At 36.2% G+C, this 23,566-nt stretch overlaps 1 protein-coding gene across 1 annotated transcript in view; it reads left to right on the forward strand.

Annotated features, from left to right (window-relative positions):
• The window catches only part of NKAIN2 (sodium/potassium transporting ATPase interacting 2), a 737,246-nt gene that overhangs the window by 688,802 nt on the left and 24,878 nt on the right, over positions 1–23,566 (forward strand). Inside the window, exon 5 of the mRNA XM_027848581.1 lies at positions 23,012–23,072. Coding sequence (XP_027704382.1) covers positions 23,012–23,072 — 61 coding nt within the window. The remainder of the gene's footprint in view (positions 1–23,011; positions 23,073–23,566) is intronic.

Below are 23,566 nucleotides of genomic sequence, written 5' to 3' on the forward strand. Positions count from 1 at the left end.
TTGCTGATTATTTGATAGAGGAGATTCTTGGTCAGACATATGTTTAGTTGAGATGACCTCTGAGGTCCTGTGATTATGTTTGAGTCAGAAACATGGCTGGGGCAAGTCAGAATAAATAATGGCCAATGGAGTATTCCAGATGCGAGAGCACTGATCATCAGGTAAAATGGCTGGCTGTACATCTAATGCCAAGATTCATATGCTGGTATTTCAGACTTGGTTTCAAAGAATGGAGTAGGGCAATATAAAGCAGGCAAAGCTCTTCAGCAAGGATTGAATATTCTCTCTTTTTTTGCAGTATCCATGGGAACTTGTTGACCAGGGCAGTTAATATTTAAAGGGCTTTTTGTCAGTTGAGCAGTGTGTGGCCTAAGCCCAACCACCTACTTTGCCTCTGTGGAGAGCCAATTCTGTTCACAAGTAACAGCTGAATACAATTAGTGTTTACAAAAACATTTCTAATCCAACTCTCCCAATGTTGTGTAAAAGCACATAGATGAATGAGTCAAAGGAGGACCATAAAAACATGATGAACTGGAACCACTCAAAGAACTGAAAATGGTCATTAAATGAGTAGGGATTAGTACTCAGTTATCCTATATAGTCTTGAATTCCCTTGAGTGACATTAACCTCCGCTGTTGTTTCCGTCTTACAATTAAGGCAATTTGTTGTCTTGTGGCTTCCCAATTCAATTCAGCTCAACAGATCTTCATTAAGCACCCACTACGTGCCAGGCTGTAGCAACACTTAATCTACATCCACACCAATCAACTTAATCAGTTATTATCTTGAAAAATTAAGTGAGCTGACTTCAGGATTTTCTATTTTTAGCTATGTGTCTGATCTATTTTTTTATTCCTTTACATTCCTGACATCTGGAGGACCATCAGTTTTTGACCAAAGCAATTTGAAAACTTCTTAGATGCTAACCTTTCCTTTCCCAGGTGCTCGATGCCACTCCGAGTTTTGAGGATTATGCTTAAAGCTAAAACAGAACAAAGGGCAGACAAATTTGAAAGCTTTTTCCTTTGTTTTGTTTTTTAATTGAGAGGCAGCATGACAAAATGGATTGAGAGTGACCTCAGAATCAGGAAGGCATATGTTTTAGTCACACATCAGACCCATGCTGGCTGTGTGATCCTGAACAAGTCATTTAATTTCTCAGTACCCTCAAGCAAGTCTTTAAACTATAAATTGAAGAGCAGGGGTCACAATCTACAGTGGTAAAAGAACTTCCTCACCAGTAGCTCCCTTCACCTTCACTGACAAAATCAGTTTCAGAGAGGGGTGAGGGGAATGAATTATTTGCATATCACCAAAAGCAATCATAAAGACATTTACAATTACCACTTTAAGCCCTTGTATGTCCAAACTAGGAGGAACCCTAGAGAGCATTTATCTGGTTCAAATCTTTCATATTAAAAATGAGGAAATTCAATGCAGAGCAGTTAAATGACTTGCCCAGGGTCTGAAAAGTAGCCATTTGTGGTACTGGTTTTGAACCTAAGCCTTTCAACTCCAAATTCAATGCTTTTTCCATTATATCACACTGCTTCAATGGCATTTGGCCATGTGAGATAATTTGAGAGGAAAGAAATTCCTCAGCCTAAAAGTTGAGAGAACAGCAGAAAAGTTTATTAGCAGAAGAAAACACCATGAAAACTACGTTGACTGCATGCAGTAGACTCCTTACAGAAGGTAATCTGGTGGGCAATCTACAGTGTTTTCACCAAAGGCTAGCCATAGAGTAATGGAAAGAAAATTGGATTAGGAATCTGGAAGATTGAATCTACTTCTGACAGTACCACTATGTGTGACCTTAGGCAGGTTACTCCATCTCATTTGTAAACATAATAGTAGTTCACATTTAGGTAGGACAGAAAGGTTTTGCACATGTTGTATGTAAATTATCTTATGCAATCATCAAAACTGCCCTGTGATGTATGTGCTATTATTATCCCCATTTTTCAGACACAGAAATTAAATTGTTTAGTATCACATAACAAGTGTCTGAGATAGAACCAAGCATGAGTCTTTCTGGCTCTAGGTCCAGCATTCTATACACTGAGCAATTCTTCCTTATGTATCCTTTGTGTATCCTTTGTCTTCTAAGAGGGCTAATGACATCATGGGATGATGTTTTGACTTGCATGTGAATTGAACTTAAGTGAGGATAGGGTTGGACCAAATGAGCTTTCAGTTCCTTCCCAGCTATAAGCCTCTATGATTCTAGGAACTTTGGAATTTCAAAGTCTTATGTATTTCTGGGAGTATGTCTATATAAGATAAAAAGAGAAACCCCAAGGAAGTCATATTCATAATGAATTATTCAGATACATGAAGGATATTTTTTTAAATGTCTTATAAAGCGAAACCAGTCGATATGTTTCTGCCAAGAGTCCAAGAAAAATCAGTACGTGATTTCCTTAGGGATCAATGGCCCACATAAGTAAGACACGCTCAAAGTTAGCTAAGAACCAAATGCAAAACAAATTATACTTGAAGACTCCTAGGAAATAAATAAGTAAAAACCATAAGACCTCAGGTTGTCAGAATTATGGCTTCCAATGTTCAGGATATGATTTCATTGACAGAAGTGTTTTGTTTCCACTAAGGATACCAGTAATGCAGAATGAGCTTTTCATTATGGAAACAGAAAAAGAGATAATGTTCACTGTAATACTGGGCACATGAATAACTGGGATTAGTTTTTATTTATAAGAAAAAGCTTTATAAGAAAAGCTGTTGGATTTTACCTAATTCCTTGGCAAGCTGAAGGGGAAATTGTATTAAATTAAAACAAACAAAAAAGAGCTAAAGTGTCATGATATATGCAGAAGTTTTCTGGGTTAACAGAATCATTAGGCCACAATTTAACAAAAAAGTCAGCAGAAAAGCACCCCCTGAAAGACACATGATGGGACTGTCATTTTTCCACTTAAAACTAGTCATCAGAAAATACACTGAACTCTTTATGTCTTAATGTCAAGTAACAATTCTATTGTGTAGGAATTCTCCTATTCAAACTTCAAGTAACTCTGGAATATCCAGAGTTCCCTGAGGTTTCTCAGAGATGGAATTTTGAGTTTAGGACTCTTTTGTCCAAACTTGACTGAAGGGATTCATTACTAAGTGGTCATCAGGTAGAATGGTCTTTCATAGACCGCCACATCATTGGAAGTCAAGGTGATGCAGAAAGCAAGACTTGAATTTTGTGTCAAGAAAACCTAAGTTCAAATATTGCCTCTAAGCCTTACTAAGTGATCATGGGCAACTCACTTAACCCCTCCAAAGCTCAAGTCTTCATTTATAAAATGTAAAACATAGCTGTACCTACTAGCACAGGTGATTGCGAGAATCAAAAAAGAATTTATGGAAAGTACTTTGGAAAATGCAAAGCAATATATAAATGTTTGTTAATATTACCCAATGTTATATAACTATCAAATATGATAATATTAATAAATGTCACTAAAAAGGTTTCCCTCACTTTGGGAAGTTGTATGCCTAGAATATTATTAAATTCTAAATGTGAGTGATAAATTTGTCATTAAATTTTTTAAAGTATTAGCTATTAGCCTATATAGTCTACCTAAAAAATCAAACTGTACTCAAATAATGAAATAATACAACACAATTACATCATTACTATTGTTTTTAAAAGTAGGGTAACCAAAATACTAAAACGTAATGAGAATATGTTGTTATACAGCTGTTTATCATAAGAGGTGCTAGAAAATACAACTAAACAAGGACAGGGGAAAAATGATATCTTAAAATGCCAATGGAAGGCAGGGAATGGGGTGGGCAGAAGAAAGAAGAAGGAATTTTACCATCTTTGAGTTTCATAACCTTGTTGCAGAAAAATGTTTTTGAAATACATGGGCATTGTCCTTATACCATATTTCATATGGAAAATGTATTAAAATTGAAAGTAAATAACAAGGAAAAATACCAAATGGAATGACTCAAGACAACAGATAGGTGACACCCGTTAAGCCAAGATCAGGTCTCCAAAATTCTGATCCAACCTCTCTTCAAAGTATTATGTTGTGGTTAATATGAAAACAAGTTTTGCATGACTTTGCAGGTATAATGGGTATCATATTGCCTACCTTCTCAGTGAGTGGAGGGAGAGAGAGAATTTGGAACTCAAATTTTTTTTTAAAAAATGAATGTTTAAAAAAATATAAAAGTACTATCTTGTACAGATTGCTAACTGTAGCTTTCCCAAAACCTTAAGTAGCCACCAAAGAATCCTTGGGGCAAAGTCAAAGCAAAGAGAATTCAAAAGATTTTTAAAGATATATTCAGTTGAAAAGGGTAAGACCTTGGATGTTAGGACAAATGTTCTGATGGAGGACCGAGGAGGGAAGGGAGATAGATACTAAGGATCATGTGAAGCCAATGATATAGAGGCCTTGGATGAGGAAGTAAGATGGGTTCACACTAGAAGGAACTCACCTAGAGTGTGGTCAAGAGGGGAGGAACTGCTCCATCTGGTAGCTTCCCTATTTTAACTAATAATTCTTGCTAACTAGGCTCTAAACACAATTGTTTCTACCTGTTAAACTAAAATTGCTGTTACTGCTACTGCTACTACTACTACTACCACCACCACTACTAGTATTCTAAATTTTGGCTCCCTAGTGCCGTGATTGACCAACCCCAGGTATAGCTTTGAGTCTAATAGATTTCCTGTTATCATTCAAGGATATGGTCACTCTTTTCTATTGATGATTCCCAAAATAGTCCTGCTGATTAAAGCATTTTTTGGAATTGAATAACTACCCTTTTATAATAAAATTGTCATTCTGTGATCCCCATGTTGGCATAGGAGGTAATATAGTATGGTGGAAAGAATGCTGGATTTAGATCTGAAGATCTGGGTTCAAGTCCTGAATTAATTATACAAGTCACTTTTTCTCTCTGAGTGTGTTTCTCACCTGTAAAATGAGTAGGGTTAGCGCGTTCCTAAGTATAAAAAGGCTAAATTTTTGTTCTCTAAGAAGTCCCTAATGCTTATCTCATAGTTAAATTCTGAGACTCATGTCAGCCATTATTTTGAACATTCTGCTCTGTGTCTCCCTGGCATTATAACTGCCCAGGTAAACAGCTAGCCTCTTGAAACCACCTCTCTACCAATTTTACTAACCTACTGAAAAAAATTGGTATTGTTTCTAAAACTTGACTCAGCCAACATTTTCTGAATTTAGCCCTCAAGAAATTAACCATCCTTCTGGGACTAATTCATACAGATTCTTCTGGCCTTTATTTGATTTGATTCTATTTGATTCTATCCATTTATTATTCCTTCTGATATTTGGCCCATCCCGTTTCATATCTCTCATTGGTTCCTCTCTAGTTTGGCTCACTCCCCCAAGGCCTGCCAACCATTGGTTAAATAGATCCCAAACCAATCCAATTAACAATAGTCAGACAAGTATTATTTAATTTATTAATCACTTACTAGATGCCAGGCACTGTGCTAAGTGTTGACCATATAAATGAAGGCAGAAATATTCATTGGTCCACAAGGAGCTCATATTGTAAGGGGAAGAAGAATGAGAAATCTTGTAAATATCTAGATACATACAAAATATATGCATAGTATATATGAACATAATCTCAGAGACCAGCTGTTGGGGGCAAGGAGAGGCCTCCTGCAGAATGTAGGATCTGAACAGAATAATAAAGGAAGATAGGGAAATTAAAAGGCAGAGGTAAGGTAGCAGAACATTCCAGGTATTTGGCATATCCAGTTCAAAGGCACAGTAATAGAAGATTTGTTTTCCAAGAATTGCAAGTAGGCTTTATGTCCTGAAGTCAGTGATTTCCTCAACTCCCAATTGAATTTATTTTTAAAAGTTAATATGAATCAACTTGGATTCTCATAGTTAGGATTTCAGTTATAAAGCACCCCAGAGTTCGTCTATTCCAATGCCCACCTTAATCAATAAGAGCTTAGATGGGGTAATCCATCACTCAGTCAGTCAGTCAATAAGCATTTACTATATAACAGGAACTTTGTTGAGGACTGGAAATATAAAAAATAAAAAAAAAGGTAAAGCCAGACCCTGCTCTGAAGCAGCCCACATTCTAACTAAGGCAGGAGACAATATATAAAGAATTAAGTAGATGCACAATAGTGTGGAGATCATCTCGGAGAAGGAGATACTAATGCCCCGGGGACCAGGAAAGGTCTCCTACAGAAGTTGGGATTTGAGCTGAAACTTGAAGGAAGTCAGGGAGACTAAGTGGGAAAAGTGAAACAGGAAAGCAGTCCCTGCATGGGGGGCAGCCATTGCAAAGGTGAAGGAATGAGAGATGGTGCAAAAGAAGCAGAAGTTGCCATTGTAGATGGATTGTAGCATGGGTAGAGTACATGGAATGGAGTGTAAGAAGCCTGGAAAAGTGGGAAAAGAACAAGTTATGAAGAGCTTTAAATGCCAGACATTTATCATAGGACTTTATCATTGGTCCTAGAGGTAAGAGAGAAACCAAGGCCACTTCTTCATCTGGGACTGGAGTGAAAGCTGAGTATCTTTACCCACTTGCTCACTGTATGACTCTGCTCTGATTTCTCTGTCACTACTATATAAAGTTATTGTAAAAATACTATATATAGTTATTGTAACTATATATAGTTATTGTATATATATATACTACTATATATACTTACTACTATATATAGTTATTGTAAAATACTACTATATAGTTATATATACTATATATAACTGTATATATAGTTATTGCATATATATACAATATATAGTACTATATATAGTTATTGTAAACTATATATAGTTATTGTAAAATAACTACTACATATAGTTATTGTAACCTACTATATATAGTTATTGTAAAAATCAAATGAGAGAGTACAGGTGGTAAAATGCTTGGCAAACCTTAAAATGCCACATGAATGGTGATTGTTATTGTTATTGTTGACAGACAGGAACTAGAATGAAGGGATGAATCCCTTGAATGCTGAAATTATGTGATCACCTTTAATACTTACTGCCTGTGTTTACCTGAACAAGGCACTTAAACCTCTTGGGCCTCAGTTTCCTCATCTGTAAAATGAGGGATATAGTAGACTATATGGCCTCTGAACTTCCCTCTGACCCTGGACCTACGATCTTTGAGGAAAGTGACTAGACTTCTGAAGTTGTGCCCACTCTTAAAAAGTATGAGATAGATCTGACAAAATATAAGGAAAGTGTAGAGAATGATGGGGAAGCTAAGTGGTTCAGTGGTTAGAATGCTGGGCCTGAAGTGAGGAGACCTGAGGTCATATCCAGGGTTAGACATCTACTAGCTGTGTGACCCTGGGCAAGTCACTCAACTCTTTGCTTCAGTTTCCTCATCTATAAAATGAGCTAGAGAAGGAAATGGCAAACCACTATAGTATCTTTGCCAAGAAAATCCCAAATGGGGTCACAAAGAGTCAAGATTAAAGCAGGGAGGAGGAAAGGGGGGAAGTGGCTATTTGCATTTGAAATGAGAGATTAGGGATGACCCAGGGCTATGGATGGCTGATTTTATTTTGTTTTTTATTATTATTATTTTTTTTTTTAAATATAGTCATGCTTGGTGATGCAGCACAGTACTTCAAGGCTGGTATTAATAAGTTTCTGATCTGATGAAAAGCTTTTCTGACTCAGTAGACTATGAACTTTCAAAATAACCCTAGAGACAATCACTCAGGATTTCTGCAGGCAGGTGTGACTGCCCTTGGAATGGATATACTTAGTAAGGCTTGCAGCCTGCTACTTAATGTTTCAACTGTGGCTAAGAATCATCTAGAGAACAAGTGAGATCATGCCCCAATCCACACATGACAAGTCTTGCTATCAAAAGATCCTCATTAACTGCACTAAAGGCATCTAGTTATGTTCCCTAGCTGGGGAAAAAAATCAAGTGGTGAACTATTATGTTAAAAAAAAAAATCAGGAAACTATACCGAGTGTGCATGTAATATAAAGATGTATTAAATGTATTCTGCAAAGAAATGACCTAAGCATCTTGTTACTAAATTTAAAAATTCAAAGCAAAAAAGATAGGTATTTTTAAAAAGAAATCATGGATAGTTAAAATATGTTATATGATTATGTCAAATAAAAATGAAAAAAAACTATTACCTCAGAAAGAAAGGTAAAACTGATCTTTTATTTATATTTGCTTGACATTAACATATAGCACCTAAATCATAGGGTATTCCAAATAGTAAAGGTGAGACAAGAATTCTGAGAGTATTCTACATTAAAAGGTGTTTTTGCACTTGGTTCAAAAATATATTCACCCCATTTATCAGTGCTTAGAAATCTGAGAATTGTAATAAAATAGATTTTTCAATATAAACCATAGCATATTAGATTGTGGCCCTGGAAATAGTAAGACTAGACAATACTCATTTTTTTTTCTGAATTCGTAATTTTGTTACAACTAAATCCCTTAAGAAAAAAAAAAACCTAAAGCTATCAGTTGTTTTCTTTTTCTTAATCTATTAGCTTCCAGATAAATTTCTGGAGCAGTTACTCATAATTTGGTTTATGGAAACAGAGCGTTTTAATCTGATTTGCTTGCAGAGAGAAAAGATAATTTTCTTTCTCTTGAAAATGGATATCGAGATGATATGCAATTCCGTATCAGCTGAATTGGAACTGAACAACCGATATTATATAAAGGTATATGCAAAGATGAATCAAACCAAAAGGCTTTGGTTTATCTCTCTGCTTCGAACACAAAAGATGAAGACATTTAAAAATGTCCTATTTCACCATTTATATATAATTGTGTAGTCAGAGTATAAGATCATCAATACCTATCACATTATGCCACCCTCCTGTAAAGAAGAACAAAATTAAATGATTTCATTCAATTTCAGGTGTTCAGATCTGTGTGTATTCTCTGCTTCCTTTTGTTTCGCTGTATGAAGGCATGGAATCGAAGTTTCTACTTTCCATGTATACACTTCATCTTTTTCCCCCTTTGAGATGAATATTTAAATGGCTATCATTCTTTCGTAATTTATAATGTCATTTAAAACAGAAATGATAACATTACACAGAGGAAAAGCAAACCCTGCTTTTCTCTCTACAGCTAGTAATTTTTCAAAATGGAATATTTTTTAAAGCAGAAAATGATAGGATGAAAAAAGAGTAAAATGGAATGATAGAAAGGTTCATTTATATGTAGATCTCTATCATTCTGGGGGAGGCAAACTTCCATTCCCATTTAGAGGTGATGAGTTTTTAGCTTAAAGGTCCCCTTTAGTCAGTAATCAAAAGAATTTCCCAGATACTCAAGGTATGAAATAGAATAAAATTAAAAGATCCTCGTTAAAGAGTCACATAGTACTTTTGTTGCATAACTGTGAAATAAGGTTAATTAATAACCTAAGACCCAGCAACAATTTAACAAAAAATGAAACTTCAAACTCTTGGCACTGAGTTTTGCTGTTCATAAATTGGCAGTTGTGGTTGATATTGTGATTTGTTGTTTGAGGAACGGGATTGAGAGGAACTACTGGAAACTTCCTTGGATATAATGAACTGTTCACTATGAAGATGTAAAAAATTCTCAGGTTGAAGTTTATGTTCAGAAACAATTGTTTTGTAAATGAAATTTTAAGATCAAAGATATAGAATTGGAAGGGACCAGAGAAGCTATCTAAACCACCGCATTTTTCAAGTACAGAAACAGAGGACCAGAAAGCACTTTGTCCAAGTCGATGTAAACAGTGAGTGTCAGAAAGAGGATTTGAATAGTGTCTAACAAAGCTTAATACTGACAAAAATTAATCTGTGATGAATTCATCACATTTCAATTGGATACTACTTGTCAAGTTTAAAAGTTTTCCCAAAAGTCTTAGTGCAGTTTTAAAATTTAATAGCTTTACAAGTATAAAGGCTACAAACTTGCTCCCCCCCCAAAAAAAATCATCTGAATACTTATTTAAATTTCTTATAAACTAATTGTGGAATTTTGAATACTATGTAGTTTTTTTTTTAAATTTTAACAATGCAGGGTACCTTTCCATGCATTGTGAATACAGAAATCTCTGGAAGATACTTTGTCTGACTGGTAGATCAATCAGTAGAGGAGGTCGTTCTGCTTGGCCACTTCCTTCATCTGATCTGTCTTCATTTGACTTTTGCTTGTGGGATTACATGAAAACTGTCATATGTATATGAAAATCTTGTTCTTTTGATGATTTAAAGGCTAGGATACAAATGCAATCCTTTCAGTCATTGAGCAACAAATGATGAAAGTTTTACAAAGTTCAAAAATTGACTAATGTTTAATGCAAAACAACAGATATGTTGAATTTTATTAAGAAACACATGTTTTTAAAATATATATAATTAACCTTTCAAATGACATTTTTGTAAATTTATAGGATTTATAATTCTGAAGTTACTAAACCTTAAAACTGCACTAAGACTTTGGGGACACCCTTTTTAATGGGCTCATTGGTTCAGCAATCAATTTGCAAGTATAGATGTTCCTTGTGGCAAACAAGATAAAGTTTAGGCAAAATCAATGGCCAAAGGAATTATTTTTTTAGGTGCTATGTTACAATAGAAGGTTTCAGCCAATACTGTAATACATTTTTATTAGCCTTAATAGATCTCTGACGAAGAAAAAAATGTGAATGATGACTTTGATCCCATTGCACCACTACTATGAACTCTTACTTCAATACTTCAATGGTTCCATGATCTCAGTGATGTCTGGGTTCCTTCCATTCTAACACATACAAGTATTCTTGTACCATTCTCTTCTTATTCATATATGTTCATAAGTTTTCTATAGGAGAACTACTAAGTGTGCTCTAGAGGACATAAATCTCTCAGTCTTTTTCTACTTTGCAGGTATCAGCATAGTACCTATGCTGCCCATCTGAATCTCTATTCTTGCTACATGACCAGTCCACTTCATTTTTCTCATCCTATATTTTCATACCTTCTTATTCTATGATACTTTCCATAAATCCTCCATAGATTTATCCAGTTTACTGGAGCCCTTCTGTGTCTTTTACTGTCTCAGAGATACCAATATATCAATTGTACTCTCTAGCTGGTATCCCTCACATTCATTTCCCGACTAGGTCACCTCTTTTTCTAGTTAAATATGTCATTTTAAGCCTAATTTATCAGGTCAGTAAGGTGTCTCAGTGGACACAGTGCTGCTAGACTTGGAATCAGGAAGATGTGAGTTCAAATCCTACTCAAACCCTTAATAGCTGTGTGATCCTAGAAAAGTCATTTAACATTTATCTCAGTTTCCTGCTCTGTAAAATGGGGAAAGTAATAGTACCTACCTTTCAAGATTATTGTGAAGATAGAATGAGATAGCATTTATAAAGTACTTTGTGAACCTTAAAGCTCACTTAAATGCACTTATTATTATTATTATTATCACACATAAATCATTATTGGTAACATAATATATCTTACTTTTACCATTCATCTTTCCATTGAATTGAAGAGTCCTTAGAATTTTGATTCAACTGAGATGGTGAAGTTCTATGACTCACAGCTAGGATATAAGTACTGGTGTTATAGAGATGGACTTTTGTACCAGTGAACTTTTACAGATCATTAAAAACCCTGCATAATATCCTAACTGAAATTCATCTCAATCTGCTCTCACTACTCAATTCTAGATGTAGGTCAGGCCATCTATAGCACCTGTGGAGACAGAAGAAGAAATAAAATGATGAAATATTTATCTGAATGCAATAAGCTAGGTCACAATTTTTTAAAGTACTACCAGCTGAGAAATGAGTGTAAGATAAAAATCCAGTGAGGTAGGGTCAGGATTGAGGACTGCCAATAAATATGGGAAATGGAATATTTTCTTGGAAAGTGGAAATTAATAATTTAAATACATATAGATAACCTATTTGAATAATAATGTACTTCCAAAAATGTTTGCAACAAATTTTTATTCTATATTTCAAACTTGGGTGGCTCAATTAAATTCAAATAATATTTATTAAGTACCTGTAATATTCAGGTTTTATGAAAGGCATGGAACAGAAAAGATGAATATAATTCAGACCTTGCTCTCAAGGAGCTTATAATCTAATGGATATGGAAATAGAAGATTTGTATAAACTCTGCCACGGGAAATTAAGGATTTTTAGTTGTGTAGTGAGATGATGAGAGTGCCTCTGCTAAAATCTATCTTCAATTCATCATCAAAATGTTGAGCTGGTCTTGGGCTCTCAAGGATTGTGCCAATATTCCCATGGATTCAATTATAACTATGTAAATCTATATCAGTCAATTCCTAGCCTCTGCTACAGTCATGCATTACCTTTTGGATATCACATAGACACCCAGACTCACAACCTTGGTGTTATCCTGAATTTCTCATTCTCACGTATCCCACATATCAATGCCACTGACAAACCTTGGCTATCTCTACATTCACAACATCTCTTTTTTATGCAACCTATTCTTTGCACTCCTACAACCATAACCCTGTTCAGACCCTCATTATATTTCATCTAGGCTATTGAATTGGCCTTCTAAATGGTTTTCATACATGCAGTCTTTCTCCCTTCTAATCTGATCTCCACTCATCTGCCAACATGATTGTTTAAAGCACAGGTTTGGCGCTGTCACTTCCATGTTTAATGAGTTTGCAGTGACTATTAGCTCCAGGATCAAATATATAGTCCTTTGTCGTTTAAAATGCTTCATGATCTGGCCTATATCTACCTTTCTAGTCTTTCTACACTTTACTTTTCTCCACAAATTTTACAATCCTGCGAGGCTGGTCTACTTGTAGTTCTTTAAACTTAACACCACCTCTTCCGTCTCTGGAGACTGGCTGTCCCTTACACCAGAGTGCTCTGCTCCTCAAATCTGCCTTTTAGGATCTCTGACTTCCTTTAAGACTCAGCTCAGATATTAAATTCTGCAGGAGGCTTTTGTGGATCCCCCAGCTACTAAGGCCATTCCTTCTCAGATTTCCTTCCATTTACTCTGTGTATGTTCTCTGCCGTTCAGATATAAGCTCCTTGAGGGCAGAGGTTACTTTACCTCATTTGTTTCCCAAGAACCTAGCAACTATACCTGCCACATAGTAAATGCTTCAAAAATGCTTCTTTTTGTCCTTGTTTCTACCAAGACATAAAAGCTTTGGATGTGGTTCAGTGATAATATCGCATGTCTATTAACTGAGGTCCAATGTTCATAGGTTTAGAGAGGCTCACCTCTAGATTAATCACTGGGTGATGAATTATTTGGTCAGGGCAATTCTCAGAGATCACTTGCAAGTTCTCTGCAGCTAGGTCCCAGATTGCCAAAAATAACAAAGCTCCTGAAGTGGGTACATGTATTCAAATTCACACTATTTGAAGTTATAGTTATGTAAAATATAGCAAATTGGCTCCAACTCAGCTAAAATATGCAGTGTGAATTCAAATAATTCAACCCCTTCAGTAGATTCCTAACTCACATTAATGGGAAGTTTATGATCTTCACTGAGGTGGATATCAATTGTTGACATCAGGGATCTTGAAGAGTTCAAAGAATAATCAGAGTGAAGCATTACCTGAATCGCTTGAACAGCAATGTGAAGGATGAGTTAGGGAGAAGAAAGAATAGTTACTAGGTTATTATAGGAGCCTTAGTAAGAAGTGACCAACAAGCCTTTATTAAGTATTTACTATGTGTTAAAAACCAAAAGATCCTTCAAATACAAAGAACAAAGCTGAACAGTTCTTGCCCTTGAGCTTACATTATAATAGGAAAGACACCATATGTATAAATAGAGTAATTTCAGGGAAGAGATACTAGTTGCTGGAAGGATCAGGAAAATCCTCATATAGGAGGTGTTACTTAAGCTGAGTTTCAAAGGAAACCAGGGATCCCAAGAAGCAAGGGTGCATTCCCCCCTCCCCAGACTTCCAGACATGTAAAACAGCAACTGCAAAGATGTGGAGACAGAAGAGGAAATATCTTATATGAAAGACATCAAGGAAGCCAGTTTGATGTGACCAGAGAATGAGTGAAGACAGTAATGTGTAAAAGAAGACTGGAAAAGTAGAAAGGGGCCAAGTTGTGATGAGCTTTAAATGCCAGAGAAGTTATTCCTTGATCACGGAGACAGTAGGGAGTCATTAGATTTAGTGAGTATCAGGTGGGGAGTGAGGGTGGAGAAGGGGTTGGAGAATGATGTTCAGCCCTGCTATTTAAGAAAAATCAGTTGGTTGCTGTGTGGAAGATGGATTAGAGTAGAAAAGACTTGAGGAAGGGAAAACAATTAGGATCAACTATTGAAAGAGTCTTTTCTCCTCCAAAAATGCTGTCTGAGTTCACCTCAGCATTTGAGTGGCTTTCCCTTTGTTTTGTTTATCCTCAGGGAAAGTCTTATGCATTTGGCTATGGTGTGAATTGCTTGAGGTCTTGCCGTAGAAAACACCAAATGGTTGGGCATGCTCATGATTCATCCCAAAGTCATTAATAGCTGCAACCTTGACAACACCTTCTAATATCTCCCCTCTTCCTTCAAGTCAATTTTTTTTTTTAGTTTTTAGGCAATTTGGGTGACTTGCCCAGGGTCACACAGCTAGTAAGTGTCAAGTGTTTGGTCTGAGGCCAGATTTGAACTCAGGTCCTCCTGACTTCAGGGCTGGTGCTGTATCCACTGCACCACCTAGCTGCCCCTCAAGTCAATTTTTCACAGAGGTCACAGGGCTTCTGTAGTCAGTATACATGAAACACTCGCTAAAATGATAATTATCTTAACTTTTGTCAGTTTATTATGTTCGTCTTGAACATTACAAGTCAAAGGGGCAGTTAGGTGGTCCAGTGGATAGAGTACCAGCCCTGGAGTCAGGAGGACCTGAGTTCAAATCTGGCCTCAGACACTTAACACTCACTTAACTGTGTGACTCTGGGCAAGTCACTTAACCCCAATTGCCCTCACAAAAAAAAAAAGAACATTAAAAGTCAAGGTGAAAAAACTATCCTGTGGGGTGCTGTCTTCTGTTGCATGAAACCAATTCTGCTACCCCTTAATTTGCCTCCAAGGAGAAGTGTGAGCCATTCTGTAACTAGCTTAAACTTCTTTGTCTCCTAGTTTCATTTAACAAGAATGACAACATAGATATCTTAAGTTCTATCAACGTGTCACTGCCAATGGTCACTAGACAATGATCACATATTAATAGTATCAACAGCTACATTAATGTTGGTAATGGACCCAGTTAATATAGATTGGAAAATTTCTCTAGAAATGCCAAGGGCACCAGAAGAAGAAAGAACAGACAGCAGAGATTTCCCAGAGATTACCAAAGTGAAAAAGGAAAAAATAAGAATAATAAGGTATTATAGATGATGGCTTGCATATCATTGAAATGTCTGGCCATGGAATCCAGGCTAGGTAGGAAAGCAGGTCAGATAAGAACAGAAGAGAAATGGGAAGAATCAAGAGATTAAAGGAAAATGTACTTTCATATAGCTTCTCAACTACATGATGGTATAGGCTTACCAGTCAGGATGTGTTGAACAAGTAGCATCTGGCAGAATCTATGGACAAACTTTTTGTCACATGTATATTCCCCTGTGAGTCCTAAGATCAGAATGGACTGCATCCACAGCTCTGACATTACCAAAATTGGGTCTGATGGGGCAGCTAGGTGGCACAGTGGATAGAGCACCGGCCCTGGAGTCAGGAGGACCTGAGTTCAAATCCGTTCTTAGACACATGATACTTACTAGCTGTGTGACCCTGGGCAAGTCATTTAACCCCAACTGCCTCACCAAAAAGCAAACAAACAAAATTGGCTCTGACATAAAGGAGAATGTCTGTGTTCTCCAGAACTGAAGCACATTTTGTGGTATCACTGTTCTTATCTGTCCAGGCTTCAGGGCAATTGATCTGCAAGTAATAAAGAGAGCAACTATTGCCAATAGCTTTAACACAGAATAACATCTCTTCTGCTCTGATGCAGAGTAATTCTTGTGCAGCTTGCTTTGTATGTCTGTGTCTGTGTTCTTCTGTAGAGTATCTTACTGGGGAATTTACATCTGTTATGCTGCACTGGAAACTTCCTGAGGTTTTGAGTAGAGAAAACGTTGGAAGGCCAAGCAATAATGAATCTATGGCAAAGACCCTTGTAAGGAAGTTGTGGGATCCTGACACCTAGTGGGATATGACTCTCTCCCAGATGCTAAACTCCCAAGGGAAACAAGATATGAGCATACCCCCATAGTGTTCAATTGATACAACTAAAGTCCTCAGAGAGCAATAGAAAACATTCACTAGCATGGGAAATGAAGACTGCCTGAGAGTCCTTGGCCATGTCAGTTTATTCATTTATCCAGGGAACCCCCTTTTTTGCCCTTATCATGCTCATTCATTCAAATCTACTGTACTTTTGCAGAAAGATAATGAAGTTCTGCTCATGGTCTCCCTTTAAGGGTAGAATCACATATTATTTGTCAGAACTCCATTGTGCTAATCCCCTAACTGTACCAACCAACTAAAATCATGTTTTCTAGATTGCTGACAAAGTTTCAGTAGCAATGAGGGAGTAGGAAAAATGAAATAGGAGTTAGAAGTTGGAGGTGGGAATTTCAGAGCTCAAGATCTTGAAGGTGGAACAATTTTAAGTGATGATAGGATGTCAAGCATGTTTCTACCAGTGAATAGCTAAAGTGCACTGGGTGGAGATGGGCATCATTGGAACTGAGAGAATCAGAGGCCTGTAACAAATGATACTATTAGTGTTATCAACATGAATGTGAAAGTCATTGGAGGGTACAGTAGAGAGTTATACTGTTAGCCATGTGCTGAATCACTGAGTTAGGTTGAAGAATTCAAGAACAGACTGTTATGATGATAGGGAGAGGGTTGTATAATTTTTTGTATGAACTTCATAAGAAGAGAAGTTGAGTAATGGAAGCAGAGGATGGTATTCTATAGATTCATAAATGTAAGTATAAATACACATTTTAATAAATTAAAATTTAAAATATTGAGCACCTACTATTTTCAAGTCCTTGTGCCAGGTAATACATGATATAGAAAGATGAGAAAAACTGTCTTTGTCTTCAAGAGATTTACAGTCTAGTTGGAGAATACACCAAGCATACAAATAATAGCACAGGCTATAATGAGAGTTAAAATACTGGCTATCTCAAGTATTATAGGGTTTTGGAGGGCAAAGTGATCACATGTAGTTGCTACGCACATACAACTATATAGATATTTATATAGCACAATCTTTCCTCTTTAAAGAAGTAATTTAACTAACTAGAATAGAGTTGTAGAACATAGAATATGAATAGTGTAATTTGGCACTGAGTTTAGAGCCAGGAGCCCTCAGGTACTGATCCTGACCGTCTCACTAATTAGTTGCATGACTTTTGGCAAGGCATTTAGCCTCTCTGGGACTTAGCTTTCTCACTCATAAAATGTAGGGGTTGGACTGGATAATTCCTAAAGTCCTTTCCAGATATACAATTCTGTGATCCAATGAGCCTATTTAAATTATGTACTAGATGACTCACCTGCCTCTGTTTATTAGTGATTTTAACAAGATTACAGGGATAGAAGAGACCTTGAGAGGCAATCCACATGTCTTTGCCTTTAGGCAAGATCATATCCAAACCAACCCTGAAAGATGAATAGTTACCCTATTCATCTCCACATAAATGACTTTCACATCTCCCTTGGTAATCTATATTTAATATGCTTCACAGCCAGAAAAAAATTCCTTTCTTCTAATCTAAAGCCTTCCTGCTTCCTTTTTAGCCTATGTCCTTTTTTGTCTTCTGTAAAGAATAGCCAGTTGCAGTTCTCCATTTAAGAGTCCTTCAGATACTTAAAAACTTGTCACTAGACTTCTCACACTTCTCTTCCCCATAGTTAATTATCTCAATCCTATCCAATGTTTCCATATAAATTTCCCCATGAACAACTATCTAAGTTCTCCCTAATTCTAATAATGTCCTCCAAGGTTCTAAATAACCATCCCCACATCTTGGTACCTCCTATCATTATGATGAACTTGTCCCTCCCTCCAAGCAATCAACACGTGTTTGTTAAAAAACCTACTACATGTCAGGTATCATGTGTGGCAGTGGAGTTAGGACAATGAATGAAAAAGTCATCACTCACAAGGAGCTCACATGTTCATGGGGGAGGCAAGAATAACATATATTAGTATATATAGAATAAGTCAAATAAAAATACCAGGGAAAAAGCAAGTAATTAAATATAAGGTAGTTGGAGAAGAAAGCAGTTGAAGAAATAGCAGTTGAGATAAAAAAAATTGGGTGGTACAGTGGTTAGAGCACTGGGCTTGAAGTCAGGAAAACCAGAGTTCAAATCTGACCTCAGACACTTAATAGTTGTGTGACCGTAGACAACTCACTTAACCCCTATTTGCCTTAGCTTCCTCTTGTAAAATGGGGATAATAATAGTACTTACCTCATAGCATTATTGTGAGGACCAAATGAGATAATTGTAACGTGCTTAGCACAGTCTCTGACACAAAGTAAGTGCTATACAGTATTATTATTATTATTATTATTATTATTATTGGTTCTTGAGCTGCATATTGAAGGGAGAAAGGAATTCTGTGAAGCAGATGTGAAAAGGAAGTGAATTCTAGGCATAAGAAACAAATCAGCACAAAAATACAGAGACAGGAAAGAAATAGAATATTATGAGTAACGGATAGGAGGCAAATTTAGTTGGATTGCAGAGTGCAGGTGAGGAAGTTACAATGAGGCTGGAAATACAGATTAGGACAAGTTCAGAGACAATAAGAAGCCATTGGAGTTTACTGAATAGGGGAATCATCTGGTTGCTTCTGTGCTTAAGAAAAACCACCTTAGCAGCAAAGTGTAGGATGGACTGAAGTGGGAAAAGACATGAGGCAAGTGAACAAATTCAGAGACCATGGCAATAATCAAGTCAAGATGTAAAAGAAAGCCTAAACTAAGGTGATAGTTATGTGAGCAGAGAATTGTGGATATTTACAAGAAATGCTATAAAAGTAGAAACAGCAAGGTTTGACCACTGATTAGATATATAGGATGAGAGAGTGTGGAGTCAAGGATTTGCAACTGAGTTGATAAACCTGGGAGAATAGAACAATGGTGATGCCTTTGACCCAAATGAGTGCTGACATGAGTGATAGACATCATAAGTGCTAGAGCAATTGAGATCAGGAGGTATCAGAGTAGCTAGAAATGATTTTCTGGAAGAGATGAGATTTGAACTGAGCTCTGAGGGATGAGTTGTTTTTGTAGAGGGTAGACATCCTAAATGGTCAATGTTCCCAAGTCACTAGAGAGTGTTAAACATTGAAACCAAGTTTGACTCTCTGAGGACCACAATTCTGAAGATGCCTTCTGATTGGCAACAATTAGTTATTCTGGACATGACCCTCCAATCAGCTGTGAATCTTCTATATAGTTGTGTAGTTTACATATTTTTTTTAGGTGACAGGTGATTATATTACACAGAAACAAATCAAAATCCTTGATAAAATCTTAAAGAGACTATCTCTCATTCTCCCATGATCTGTCAATCTGCCATAGAAAGAAGCTAGCCTAGCCTAATAATTTTGTTAAATTCAGTTTCATTCTATCCAACAAGTATTTATAAAGTGTCTACTATATGCCAGGTACTGTATTATTGAGCTAAGTATATAAGGGAGAAAATATGAAGCAGCCCACAAGGACTTTTTAAAGAAGTTGCCCTCATAATAATCTTGTTATTTCTGAGAGGTTTGCCCTTCAAATTTATATAGTATGCTAGGTGAAGTGTAGATGTCATGAGAAAGAAAAGGTTGTGATTCAAAGTGATATGATCAGATGTGAGAAAACAGTATACACAATGACTATAACAACATAAATGCAAATAAACACAAATCAAACAGAAATGATTTTTTTTGAAATATAAAGAACAAGCTTGGCCTCAAATAGAAGATGTGAAAAGACATGTCCCCTTCTGCCTTTGGAGAGGTGGAAGGAGGGTGTGAAACCCATTCATGGATGCGAAGCATTGCTATAATGGAATATTTTTTCAATGTGTTGATTAGATTTGCTGAATTTTTTTCACTTCCTCTTTTTCCTTTCTCTTTTAAAAAAGTTCATTGGTGTAAGGAATGGTTCTCTGGGAAAGGGAGGAAATCTAAGCAATTCAAAAATAAAATATATCAATAAATATCTACGATTTTTAAAGAAAGGGTTTTGAATATTCTTTTTATTAATCTATTTTGTCTCTTGAGTTTCAGCCAACTCTAAAAGCTTATGATTTTCAGATTAAGGTTCTTAAAAATTAGGCCTATTTTTGCTTTTTCTTTGTACCCCCAGGACTTAGCATTGTGCCTGGCACGTAATAAGTGCTTAATAAATGCTTTATATTGATATTTCCTTTATTAAACACAGACAATATTCTGGGAGGAGGATATTAGTTTTATATTCGTCTGGTATGATAGATATACCACAAAACAACTCACTTTGAGGACAGTCAGTTGCTTTCTTGTCTATAAGCCTTAATAAAGTCAAATAGGAAATGTTTCTCATTTTCCTATATGCATGTTCAGGAAGCTGGTCTATCCTCAATTTCCCTTGCAGAGACACTATAAACTATTAGTGAAAAATGTCATAACAATACTGGTTTTGCTGTCACCCTGTGACTCACCATGGGTCCATGTAATGATGGGCATTTTTGGAATCTTTCTTATTCTCTCAGCCATACAATAATATCTGTCCCTTTGCCCAACCAGAGCAGTCATTTTCCCTAAAACTTTGAATAAGACTTTTCAATTTTCCTTTTCCAGTGGATTCCTATTTATTTCTCTCTAAGCTCTGCTGCAACTGTAAATACTCATTGTGGTAATTACTGACTCAAGGTATTCTACCCTTAGCTAACTTCTTGATAGACTTTAGCCTGCCAGCTAATAGAAAATAGTTTCTATATGTCTAACACTTTCTTTCATTTAGGGGTTGTACTATTTTTGATAAGCAGATAGTTCTTATATATCCTGATGAAAGAATGGGACCTTCTCTTGTTCTCCATTTGGCCCCTCACCCCACCACCAGATATTCTCATGTCAGACACATCAATCTTTTGAAATGAAGATAAGCAATTGTGAACATCTTATGATTATAGCCACTTTCCTAAGGGTATGCTTTTTAGTATTCCATAAAAATGGAAAGAAGTTCATAAAATGTAAAAATTTCCCCATCCTTTAGTGTGGAAGAGAGGAGGATACACTATAAATTTCATTGTTGTTTTGTCCCCTAGACTAGTACTCAGAAATTGACTTTACTGTATTATTGGAATTAAGAAGTTAAGGACCCTCTATTTAGATGGACAGGTGTCCTTAATAATTGCAAATCCCAATGAAGATATATATCCAGTCTCACTGGTCTACTTAACACTATGAAACAAGTGATAAGGAGAGCAAAATCAGAGTTACAATGGATTTACCACATGAGTATTCTCTTCTATGATGGAAAATATGATGCATGTCACCAAAGTAAATGGATTATAATAATCTTTTGTTTTACAGTGTCCTCTTAATCTGTTACTTCACCAATTCAATTCTATAAATATTTAAAAGTATCTATTCTGTGCAAAGCACCAGTACAGAGCAAGAATCTTACAATATTATAGAAGAGTATAATATATACAAAAATAAGTTTTAAATAAACAGTAGCACTAGGGGGACAAAAGAGGGATTGCAAAAAAAAGTACTTTAAGAAAATTTGAAGATAGATAGGTTTTAATTTAAGGCATGGGGAATAGTCTAGGAAAGGTTAATGAGAAGGTAATATCAAAACTGAATCTTAAAGAAAGAAAATTTCAACAGGCACCATTAAGGAAGGTGTACATTCCAGTCATGAGGAATGCCCTGGACATAAGGTGGAAGGAGATAGGAATAGTCTAGAGAATGGCTGGCTAGTAAGTCAGTTTGACCAACTAGATTACGTGAAGTGGAGTAATATGAAATAAAACTGGAAAAGTAGGTTGGAGCTAGATTGTAGATAGCCTTATGTATCTAGTGCCAGGATAAGGACTCTATTTTTATTTTGTTTATTTTAAGGGTTTATATTCCTTTAGGTAATGGGGAGCCATTGAAGGTATTTCAGTAGGGGAATAATACAGTCAAATCTTTATCAGAAAAAAAAATTCACAGATATGTGAACAATGGACTGGAGATGTTAAAATATGGTGGGCACTTGTATAACTGTGCATTCTATTTAAGAACCTTTTTTCTATTTGCATTATGCAACACATTAAAATGAGCATGATGTATTGAGGGGAAAAATCACTGGTTTTGGAGTCAGAATAGTTGAGTTCAAGTACTAACTAAACTACTTACTTCTGTGTGATTTTGGAATATCCTTTATTCCCTCTAAAACTTGATTTTTTTCTCTCAGTTCTAAAAATGAGGACAAGAATATTCATACTACCCACCTCACAGGATTGTTGCAAAAATCAAATGCATTATTCATTGAAAGTGCTATGTTATATCAGTTATTACTATTACAAAGTGCTGATGTTTATTATTGCCACAAAATACTCCAGTTCTGAATTTTTCCCTCATGACCTCTTTCAGGTGATCAGATACTGTAAGCTCAATTTTTATGTCGGGGTTGTGGTGTAATTCTAAGTTATGAATTGATTGGCGCTGTATCTCGTGGAACACTCACTGTTGATTCATCACTGCCATTCTATATTTCCACACCTCCAATCAACTGCTTTAGATTGTCTGTCTCAAACTGATTGCACACACAAGCTCAGGTCAGAGAAAAAACAGCAAAATATTTGTTTGTCAAAATGATCAACACCACTCAAATCAAATCACAACACACGGAAATCAAGGCCCAGGATTGCAGATTCCCTTCTGAGCAATGAACAGTGCGGGGAATTGCCTACCTTTGAACTACTTCCCCAACCAGATCCTGTTCCATTGCCTTGTGCCTCCTCTCTAAAGCTCTTCTGTTTTGTTTCAGTTGGCAGGGTTCATCTACGCCTGTTATGTTGTGAAATGTATTACTGAAGAAGAGGACAGCTGTAAGTATTAAAGCTCTATTGCATTTCTTTCAAGTTAAAAGCAGCTTTTACAATGCCTCCTACCTTGTCTTCTTACTTCTTAGACGTTAGCCCAAATATATCATTAGAACAAGACATGAGTCTTTTGTCTCCAACAGACCTGAAGAGTTTCTCATAAAAGGATCCAGTCTAGCATATTACTAAAGTGTGCTTTTACCCATTCAGGAGGCATAAGGCTAAAAAGCAGGAGGAAAGGGATGGTAAGTGTGAAAGGGATTGGGAAGAGAGGGGAAAAAAAAGTTGAGAAAAGCTGTCCCCTGTAATGGTTTTCTCATTTTTTACTGATCATTAACTCTTCTTGAATAATTACCTGCATCTGGAGCTAAAATTCTTATCAGTAACATCCATTCTACAATATTCCCTCTCCAATGGCTTCTCCCCATATGTTCACAAGCATAATCAACTGAACCCAATATGAAAAAACTTCCTCCTAACCCTGCTACCCCCATCCAGCT

Source organism: Vombatus ursinus, unplaced genomic scaffold (genome assembly GCF_900497805.2).
Source record: "Vombatus ursinus unplaced genomic scaffold, bare-nosed wombat genome assembly UNPS02006779.1, whole genome shotgun sequence".
Lineage (NCBI taxonomy): Eukaryota > Metazoa > Chordata > Mammalia > Diprotodontia > Vombatidae > Vombatus > Vombatus ursinus.